The sequence below is a fragment of the Musa acuminata genome, chromosome BXJ2-6 (genome assembly GCF_036884655.1).
Source record: "Musa acuminata AAA Group cultivar baxijiao chromosome BXJ2-6, Cavendish_Baxijiao_AAA, whole genome shotgun sequence".
NCBI lineage: Eukaryota > Viridiplantae > Streptophyta > Magnoliopsida > Zingiberales > Musaceae > Musa > Musa acuminata.
Genome location: NC_088343.1, coordinates 11,653,420 through 11,664,582, shown reverse-complemented (window position 1 = coordinate 11,664,582; position 11,163 = coordinate 11,653,420). Strand labels below are relative to the sequence as shown.

Below are 11,163 nucleotides of genomic sequence, written 5' to 3'. Positions count from 1 at the left end.
AATGGGCTGCTTTTATATTTTAATTGGGCCACCAATATTAGATCTGTACGGCAAGTATTGATTGACCACGTAATTATTGATTGATGCAGATAAAGACCGCATCGGCAAACCCAGACACAGGAAGCGTTCTCCCATCTACTTCAAGTACTTGACATAGGCCACATGGGATGAGTTCGAGACCTTGCTCAGCGTCCCCAGCAGCGGCGCGAGCCAGCACCTGGAGTCCTTCTCCCAGTACAAGAACCCTTGGCACTTGCAGTCCATGCTACATCTCCTCTTGCATTCCTCCAGCTTCTGCGCCCCCTCGCCGTCGCTGTACGTGCTCAAGAAGTTCTCCACCCCTTCCACCTTATAGTACTTGGGCGTCACCCCTTCCTTGCATGCCGCCAGGCTCGGAGTCGCGCAGCTCGTGCTCCACCCCAGTAGCCCGTCCTTGGACGGGCACGCGACGCACATCTCGTCCTCGCACACCCCGAAGGCGCCGCACTTGCTCGTCAGCCCGCAGCCGTTCAGCCACCCCTTTTCGTCGGAGAAGAAGGCGAATGTCTTCTCCCATGCCCGGTAGTCCACCGGGTCGTAGTACGTGTAGACGGCTAAATTGCCGTCGATGTCCAACCTCAGGAACGATAAGGTAGCGTTGTACTTAGGCCTCGACAAGTTTATGATTAGCTTGCACTCCCAGGCGAAATTGTCCTCTGTTTCCGGCTCGCAGACGAACGTCACGGAATCCCCGGGACCGGAGAAGCTAAGTAAGCCGTCGGAGTAGTTATAGTAAGCAAGCGGTTTGGAGGCGACGCTGTTGATGTACATTGTGATCCCTCCGGGTCCGAACACAAGGCTGTAGATGCCGAAGGAGCCGTCGACGGCTGACTTCCGGCTTACGAGCTTGTTGGGGCCACGGAGGCGGAGCGACTGGCCGACCAGGAGCGTGTCGGTGGGGTAGTCGAAGCTTTGCCACACGAAGCGGCCCTTGGCGTCGTAAAGGACCACGTTGCCGTTGGGGAGGACCTTAAGCCCGACGACGCCTTTGTTGGCGGTGTTAGTGGTCCAGACGACCCGGCCGTCGGCCTCGGCGAGGACGAGGTTGCCGCTGGGGAGAAGCGAGAAGGTGGCGTTCTCGCGGACCGGGCGGCCGCGGTTGGCTTCCCAGACCCATCGGAGGATGGACTCGGAGCGCAAGGTGCCCATGCGGAGGGCGAGGTAGAAGGCGTCGGGGGTGGTGTTGTAGAAGGCGAACTGGAAGGGGGAGCTGGCGATGGGGAGCACGCGATAGCTGGCGTCGTACTCAGTGATGTAAGGTCCGAACTCGCCTTCGTTGACATAGGTGAAGGTTTCCACCCTTTGGCCTCGAGTTTGTATGGTAGCAGAAGCAAGAAGAAGAAGAAGACAGAGACACAGAGAGACAGAGGAAAAGGAAGGTGGTATAAATGGAACAGCCATTAGATCTGTGCCAGTGGAAGAGAAGCCTCTGTCCGCCTATTGGTGATATATGAGCATACGGGCGTTGCTGCTCCATATAAAGGATGTCACAAGTAAAGTTATCCTCTCGCCATTATCCATTTGTTGCATTACTTTTTCCATTGTAACAGTGAAGTCAGTCCAACTTTGACCAAGCCTAGATCTGATTTGACAGTGTCGGTCAGAGACGTACAGCTTATCCTAACGCAGCAACAGGTCAACAATGAAAGCTTTAGCCATAAACTGTGGGGAGCCAAAACAAGGGTCGCATTGGAGAGTCTTCATTAATGTGGCCATTATGAAGTAGGTGGACGCTAAGAAAGGCGTATTCCAAGCTGTGTTGGAAGGTCCTGTGTGCTGCTTTAGATACATCATTTACTGCATTCTTCAACTCTGAGATGGTGCCTTTCTCCACGGAGAGGGAGTTCATTCTATGAAGGATAGATTGGATCGTCGGAAAATGACAGGCACATGAGCGGCGACAAAACGTCGCCAAGTTGCGCACCGACAGTCGACAGACGCTTCACGCAGACACACACAGCCTCGGAGTTGGCATGATTTCAAGCTCCTGCTTTCAGAGTAACTCGTTGATTCATTCATTAGGCTTTATTCTCAGTTGAAAGCCTGCAAAATACATCATAAGCATGTGATTCTTGGCGACTCGAGTTAGTATAGACGGCATGATCTTCCTCATCCACCACAAAATCCATTCACGAATAAGGGCTTCCAGAGGTGCAGGTCAAATTATATAGAGGTAGGACAATGTGGATTGGATATAATTAATAAAAATACACCTGGAAACCACATAATCGAATAATTCGTTTTTGGTACTGTCTGTACCAAAAATTCCAAGAAAGAGAAAAGACGGAGAGACATTAGTTTTAGTAATGGCAACAGGGTGTTCTTTTAATGATAAAGCAGCGATGATCTCTTCTTCGTGAGCTGGTTTCCATCAATCCACTTGTGCTGAGATGAGGAAACACGGCACCGTGTTATCGGCCAAGTTCTCGTGCTGAGTACGAAGCACTGGATAAGATCAAGTTCTGGTGGGGCTTACTTGAACTGGCAGCTTTATTCGGTCATCATTGTTGTGGACAAACAAGCATGGGGGTGAACTTGACGTAGACCGAATGAGACGACGTCGAGACTTTGGCCGATGTCCCAGGCACTGGAGACTCCTTCCGGTACGGGATCCCCAGACGCTTGCAGTCGCCGCTGCACCTCCTCTTGCATTCATTCCTGCAGCTCCACCGTCCCCCTCCCCTCCTCGTAGTAGTCCACATCCTTGCTGCAGTCGCCCAGCTTTGGCCCCGCACAGCTCCTGCTCCACCCCCGCAATCCCTTCCGTGAGGGGTAAGCCACGCACATCTCGTTCTCGCAGACCCCGAAGTCGTCGTACCTGCTCGGCAGCGCGCACGCGCTCAGCGTCTCGATCTCGTTGGAGAAGAAGGCGAAGGTCGTCTCCCAGGCCCCAGTCCCGGTAGCCAGGTTGCCGTCGGCTCCCGGAAAAACGATAGGCGGCTGCCGTACTTGAGTTAGCCGGAGTTCGTCACCAACGACAGCTCGTAGGAGGTTGCGTTACCGATCGCCGGCGACGAAGTAAAAGTTACATGAGTTAGCCTCTCGGCGATTCCAAACATGCCGTCGGAGTAGTAGTAGTAAGGGAGCGGGTTCGTGGTGACGCCGTTGATGTACAATGCCAGCCCGAGCGATTCCATGATGAGGTTGTACTTGCCCAAGTTGCCATCGAACGCGTTGCCGCCGACGCGCAGGGACTGGCCTACCATAAGCGTGTCGGTGGGGTGGTCGAAGTTCTACCACACGAACCGCCGTTTCGAGTCGTAGAGCACGCTATTGCCTCGCACGGTGATCTTGAGGCCGACGACGCCTATGTTGGCGGTGCCGGTGGAACAAACAACGCGGCCGACGGTGAGGGTGGCATTCTCGCGGACCCAGCGCCCAGTGGACTTGGATCGACCTTACAAGAATTGCAATGGTTCGGCGCCACCATCGACCTTACAAGTCTCATTTGAAAAGAATAGTGATGACAACAAATATCAAGTAGCATTACACACCACACTAGCAAGCAGCAGAAGGATGTCGGATCAGTTGACCGATCAGAAGCGTTCAACTTGTAATATGGAGGCGTTTTCACGCATCATAATTGCTACTACATCTGGTCAACCATCTTTAACATGTTTTTGCAAAGAACTACCACATGAAATTATGGTTCAACATCTTCGCAGAAAATATTGAAAATCATCAGAATAGTACCAACATAAAAGAGTACTCAATATATGAAAAATGGGCTCAATGAAAGCTATTGGTAAGATGGAGAAATGTGTGCAGGAAATAAGAAGACCAAACAGATGAATACATTTGATAACTAAATATGAATTCGTCAAATAATTTTTAAATTTAAAGAGATTATTTTCGTAACTCAAATTTTGATCTCTCGTATTATAGAGGAACAACTTTACCATTGTATTAAGGTCCGTCCTCAATTCTCAAATAAATACATTTAACTTAAGGTAACTATTATCCTACAGAGATTATTAAATTTAAATATGAATTCATCAAATAATTTTTAAATTTAAAGAGATTATTTTCGTAACTCAAATTATGGTATCTAGTATTATATATGAACAACTTTACCATTGTATCAACATCCGTCCTCAATTCTCAAATAAATACATTTCACTTAAGGTAACTATTATCCTAATTTTCTTCAGCCAACACTAGTCAAATATTCTAGAATCAGTAAAACAAGAAAATATTCACAAACTCACTGACACCTAATTTCCCACCATTTAGTAACACGAAAACTGAAAATTCGTGCAAGTTAGGATAAATTACAAAATATGTGTAGCATTAAGTTCTAATGGCATAAATAAATTATGAATAATCACATCATTCATGGAAAAAAAAGTCAAGAATAAGGGTAAAGTATGGATCAATGTGGATAAGAAGCCATATATTGTTGGGAACGAGTCGTAAGAGAATGAAGTGAATTAGAGTAGTAGATAAAAACGTTGATTTTGAAAAATTCATTTCGATTAAATCCGTTTCGTAAAGATGTTTAAATTGAAAGCGTACTAAAAAGTATGGTAAATAAGGAAGTTTGCAGTTAAAGTAAATTGCTCAAAAGAAATACAAATCAGATTTTTATAGTGGTTCGATCGCCGTGACCTATATTCACTCCATCGATTCCTCTTCCGTCGAGACCACCAGTATCCACTAATGGTCTTCCTTTAATAGACGAAGACCAACCTTTTTTTTACAACTTTATTCTTCTTTTGCAGGCTTAAGAGAAAACTTTTACACCTCAACTTACTCCTCTCTCAAACTATACTAACACTAAGATCTTTCAGAGGAGTTCACACAAGATTTCAGTAACGTTTTCTTTCTTTTTCGCTCTTAATTTTTATGTATATTTAACATAGAGATATTTATAGGTCTTAAGTTGATTCAAACTTGGAGCCTAGAAATGTCTCATCCCAAGTTTCCGGGGTCCTACTGGTACCATCGCCTAACACCCTCCACTAGACAGTACCACCACCTAGATTGATAGTATCATCACCTGACATAGTCTCGAAAATTATGCCATGACGGTGCCACCTATTGGGTCACTATTTATGTCTTTTTACTTAGCCCAACATAACCCAAACTTAGGCCTAGTTGGCCACTAATTGAGTTGGTCTAATTACATTCTAAACCGATTCAATTAGACTATAAACTAACTTGATTTAGATATAATTGATTACAAGCGAATCATATATTGTCCGGCATGTCATTTATTCTACCAACGCTTCGTCTAATCTTTTGACGCATCGTCTTCTCCTTCGACATATTGCCTAATTAGCATATTGTCTTCTTACAACATCTGATCTCCTTGGCACAATATCCAATCTTTTTGGCCTGATGCCCGAATTCACGAACGCATATTAGATAAATACTATCAATTGGTTTCACCATCAAAATCCGAGATTCAACACATATAAGAAAGAAAATAATACTATAGTGAAATAAGAGTTTTATTTTCTATTAATTTTATGAAAATTGAATATTTAATACTTATCTACTGAGATACTGTCATAAATTGAAAATTGAATAATACCTATCAAACTCTTATAAATCAATCATAAATTTTATTAATTTCTGATGTAATATTAAATTAAGACATCATATTGTCCTCTTAGCCTGTAATGTAACACATCAAAGACATAGCTAATTTCTTCTATTTAAAATTTGATAACCTTGTTAAGATTCAAATGTAACCCTAATATCGTAGATATAAGATGTAACGATGGATCCATATTATATTATATTTTTTTCATGAGTAATGCTTTTCTTTTGGAATATCTTATCATGTATATACAAAACTCAGGCTAATAATAATAGTCTTATATATGTTTGATTTTTCTTTATATTATGACATGTGTCATATTATCATTGCTAAGCACTCAGGTGAATTGACAATAATGTTAAAGCAACAGCTTAACGATGAAGATATAAAGAGGAATAACCTTTGTATATGAACAAATACTAGCAGGCCAAAGCACACAGTGAAATTAAATTGAAGTATAATCAAATAGAACACTAAGATATACGTGAAAAACCCCTTCAATGTGAAGAGTAAAAACCACGGGGTAAACTAGAGATAATCCATTATGAGAATAATGAATATACAAATCTCAATATGTTGTCCTAAACCCTAGCAACAATCACAAGAGAATAATTAGGATACAAGGATCACGTCATTGCCCACAATATCTAAAACCTTCCCAAGTAATCACAACAAGAGTCTATTGTAGATTTGATTTAACCTGAGATGAGAATACTACTAGATGATTGAGAATAGTCTCTCTGTTAGGATCGAGAGCACTAAGAGAGGGGGGGGGGGGGTGAATTAGTGCAGCGGAAATCTTACAATAATTTAAAAACCAAAAGCTGCGTTCGTTCAAAAACTATTATGATGCAAACTAAAATTCTCAGTTTGTATCTAAGTGCAGTTTGCGTCTAAGCGCAGATTGCGTTTAAGCGCAGTTTTGCGTCTAAGCGCAGTTTTGCGTCTAAGCGCAGTTTTGCGTCTAAACTCAGATTTACGTCTAAATGCAGATTTACGTCTAAACGCAGATTTACGTCTAAACGCAGATTTACGTCTAAACGCAGTTTTACGTCTAAACGTAGTTTTACGTCTAAACGCAGATTTACGTCTAAACGCAGTTTTACGTCTAGACGCAGATTTACGTCTAAACTTTGAAACTCGTTTGTATACTCGCAGAAGGCAGTATGCAGTTGAAATCAAGACGTAAACGTGAACTGAAATCTGATGATTGAGCGAGGAAAGCCGATTTACGTCTGAATGCAATTTTACGTCTAAATGTTGAAACTCGTTCGTAAAATCGTAGAGGACAGATTGCAGTTATTAATAGGATTAAAATGTAAGCGTAAACTGCAAAGAAGCTCGTTCGTAAAAGCACGGAAAACAGTTCTGCAGAATCAAACGTAAACGTAAACTGTAATGTATAAAAATACGAATTTACGTCTGAATGCAGATTTGGAAGAACAGCACTTAGAACTTGTTCGTGAAAGCGCAGAGAGCAGTAGTGATGAGGGGGGTTTGCAGTAATGATAAAGTGCTCGAAAATAAACGCAAACCAGAGATTTAGAGTGGTTCGGTCAGCCTTGACCTACTCCACTTTTGGCTTCCTCCACCGATGAGGTTGCCGACGTCAACTAGGTGCCTTCCTTCAATGGGCGAAGGCCAAACTGCCCTTTTACAATTTCTCTCCTTTTGACAGGCTTAGGAGACAACCTTTACAGACCTTTCTCTCCTCACTTTACAATTGAAAACTTGAAGAACAGAAGGAGGAGACTTAAAGGCTTTACAACACTTTTGAGCTCTTAGAATCACAGAAAAGATCAAGATTTCGGTGTAGGTCTGTATCTTTTCAGTGCTGAATGGGTGAGGTATTTATAGGCCCCAACCCAATTCAAAATTCGAGCTCAAAACGATCAAATCGATCAAATCCCAGAATTCTGGGATCAGGCGGTTGCACCTCTTGACTGGAGAGGTGGCACCGCCTGGCAGAGCTCGAAGACTGAGCTCAAGCGATTGCTTCTCTCTGCCAGAGCTCGAAGACTGAGCTCGATGGTTGCATCACCTGGCAGAGCTCGAAGACTGAGCTTGGTGATTGCATCACCTGGCAGAGCTCGAAACTGAGCTCGGTGGTTGCATCACCTGGCAGAGCTCCAAGCTGAGCTCAGGCTGATCCACCTCTCTGCCAGAGCTCGAAGACTGAGCTCGGTGATTGCATCACCTGGCAGAGCTCGAGACTGAGCTCAGGCTGATGCACCTCTCTGCCAGAGCTCGAAGACTGAGCTCGGTGGTTGCATCGCCTGGCAGAGCTCAAAACTTGAGCTCTAGCGGTGCTACCTCTTGGCAGAGGAGGTTGCACCGCCCAGTCTAGCTCGAAGACTGAGCTCTGGGCGGTTGCACCTCTCGGCTGGGGCGGTTACACCTCCCAGCCTCGCAGCCCTGGCGGTTGCACCTCCTGGCTGGGGCGGTTGCACCTCCCAACCCCACAGCCCAGGCGGTTGCACCTCCTGGCTGGGGCGGTTGCACCTCCTGGTGCAATCAGGGTCCGAATGGTTCACTCCATTCGGCCCACTTTGAATCTTTTCAGGGGCCCAATTGCCCCAAGATTAAGCTAATGGGATCACCTCCCATTTTCATGCTTAATCATCATGCTAACTACGATTAACTCTAAGACAACTTCTGCAGCTTTGCTCCGATGCGTCAATCGCTTCTTCCGGCAAGTTTCCGGCCAACTTCCGTCGATCAACCGATAACCCTCGGTGATCCTTCTGCGGACATCCGGCATACTCCTGGACTTTGCGACGATCCACTTGGCGAGTTCCGACGAGCTTCGCTTGGCAAGCTTCTGGACTTCTCGGATCTGTTCTCGCTGAACCTCCGACGACTGTCCGAACTTCCGTTGAACTCTCGAACTCCCAACGTGATCATGATCTTGACTCCGGCGCAACACCTGCTGCTTGTCTTACTCTTATCGTAGTTAATCCTGCACACTTATCTCAACACATAGATTAGATAACAAATGACAATTGACTTCATCATCAAAATCCGAGATTCAACACTCTCTACGTTGTCCTTATTTTCTTCCCTTTCCTTCTCTTGTTTTTTTGCCTTTTTCTTCTCCTCTTTATTGTTGCAAAGATCACCATGTTATTATAGTTTTTCTCCCAAAAACGCAGCCATCTCTCTCCTAAAACGTAGACACCACACCCTCCTTATATTGATATAGGGTTAGGTTAAGAGGGGATGTGGGTTGTGGACTGATAAAGCCCACATTGGGTTGAACCTGTGGGCTGCCAGCCCAATGTGGCAAGAGATTGTAACTACCTTTGCATAAAACAGTCAAGTCTCAACAGTGATGTGATTGTTGCTAGGGTTTAGGACAAGAGATTAAGATTTATAAATTCATTATTTTTATAGTAGATTATCTCTAATTTACCCCGTTGTTTTTTACCCTTCATATTGAAGGAGTTTTCCACGTATATATTGATGTTCTATTTGATTGTGCTTCTATTTAATTCCACTGCATGTTATGATCTTCCAGTACTTGTTCATATACAAAGGTTATTCCGCTTTATATCCCCATCTTTCTGCACATCTCAGGGAAGAAAACAAGGACAATGCAAAGAGACTGTTCTCAATCATCTAGCAGTGTTCTCATCTCAGGTTAGATCAAATCTATAATAGGCTCTTGCTGTGATTACTTAGGGAGGTTTTAGATATTGTGGACAATGATGTAATCTTTGTATTACAGTTATTCTCTTGTGGTTGTTGCTAGGGTTTAGGGCAAGAGATTGCGATTTATATATTCATTATTCTCATAGTGGATTATCTCTAGTTTGCCCCGTGATTTTTTACCCTTCACATTAAAGGGGTTTTCCACGTATATCTTGGTATTATATTTGATTGTGCTTCCATTTAATTTCGCTATATGTTATGATCTTCTAGTACTTGTTCATATATAAAAGTTATTTCGCTTGAACATTAACTAACAATAATAAACATGGGCTAATAATAATAGTCTTATATATCTTTGATCTTTCTTTATATTATGACATGTGTCATGTTATCGTTGCTGAGCACTCAGGTGAATTGACAACAGTGTTAAAGCAGCAGCTTAAATCTTTGAGATCACGTCAAACACAGATCAAACATGAAGTATATAACCTTTCACGGGCAAACTGTTAATAGTGTCTTGTTCGTGCCACATCAAATATAAGCACATTATATATACCTACATGAATCTAATTCATGCTTTAATTACTTGAATAACTATGAAGGAGTGTGCCCATTTATTATATGCACGCATAAATAATGTTGCTGTAATTAAGAATCCAATCTACCTAACAATGCCCTACTCCATTTCTATCAAGAAATACTATTATTCCTAGCAACGAAGGAGAAGAGTGGACATGAAAAGGTTGCATTGTTTAAGGAGTTGTGCTCATGTTGATCCAAATCGAGAACCATTTATTTGATCACCACACCATCATGCACTGTCATGGTGCATGCTTGATGCCAACCTGAAACCACAACACAAAACCATCAACTCTTCGAATAGTCTTGCAAGTTAGTGTGACCTATCACGATATGACAGTGTCGGGCAGGAGAACATGACATGTCCCATGATTTGGCTTATATATCTTCTTCCGATTAGGTACGGATGATGTACATGTGACCAGATTCCACCATAACATGACCAAGTGGGAGTCATTTTACTGGCCATTGCAAATATGATAAGCTTAGTAACACTTGTCTCAAGTGATAGAAAGACTTCAGGGTTTGTCATAATGTTTTTGGCCATGAAAGTCCAAGATTTGCCTCCATCAGATCGAGCATGGAGTGTGGATCACATCTCTGTCTCTTTGTTTGCCGAGAGAGAAACCTACACTCACGTCAGCATGATAGTGTGTGTGTGTGTGTGTGAGAGAGAGAGAGAGAGAGAGAGAGAGAGAGAGAGCAAATAACTTGCAGTATAGGTTGATGAGACCATTAAGTCTAAATATTATGTGACCATTAGTAACTCTATTGTTCCAAATGTCATTCGCTTGATGCATTGTTGAGGTGTCAAAGGCATGATATTTCTCTAAGATAAAAGAATACTGTCCATATAATAATAATAATAATAATAATAATAATAATAATAATAACAGTATAGGTTGTATCGGGCGCTCAACAGCTTTTGGGTCGGTCACTGGATATTCTCACGGGATCTAAACGAAAGCTTGACGCTACGAAGATTCCGAGTTCGAATATGGCCAGCATAAAAGGTCGTCAAATCGCACACCTCCACCTTTAGAAACGACCACGCCGGCCATTCAGTGAACCAAAGCCGATCCTTGTTCTCGCTCACTCTCTCTTTCCTTCTTTGATGATGACCTACAAGAGTTGAATCAGCAGAAAACCACATAAAGTTCAAGTCTTTGTTCCCTTCGGATCCGGTGGTGGGCATCGAAGGACGTGCGGAGCGAATTTGCTCCTGTTTTCCGCCGTTTGCCCCACCACAGACGAGCTTCTCGTGCCATTCGATCTTTGTTTCTTTCAATAACGTTTGTAGGTGTATCGGGAGGGCTGTGGGAGCGAAGGATTAGGTGTGAGGTCTGGGA

At 43.5% G+C, this 11,163-nt stretch overlaps 2 protein-coding genes across 2 annotated transcripts; both read right to left on the bottom strand.

Moving 5' to 3' along the window:
• Positions 1-57: 57 nt before the first annotated feature.
• LOC135614850 (EP1-like glycoprotein 2) lies at positions 58-1,493 on the bottom strand. Its single transcript, XM_065112665.1, has one exon. It carries the CDS (start codon positions 1,438-1,440, stop codon positions 136-138), a length of 1,305 nt encoding a protein of 434 aa, XP_064968737.1. The 5' UTR covers positions 1,441-1,493; the 3' UTR covers positions 58-135.
• A 1,198-nt stretch (positions 1,494-2,691) lies between these two features.
• Positions 2,692-3,245, bottom strand: LOC135613856 (EP1-like glycoprotein 1). The gene is made up of 2 exons (XM_065110872.1): positions 3,069-3,245; positions 2,692-2,979 (listed from the first exon to the last, which is right to left on the bottom strand). Exons 1-2 carry the CDS (start codon positions 3,243-3,245, stop codon positions 2,692-2,694), a joined length of 465 nt encoding a protein of 154 aa, XP_064966944.1.
• Positions 3,246-11,163: the final 7,918 nt, after the last annotated feature.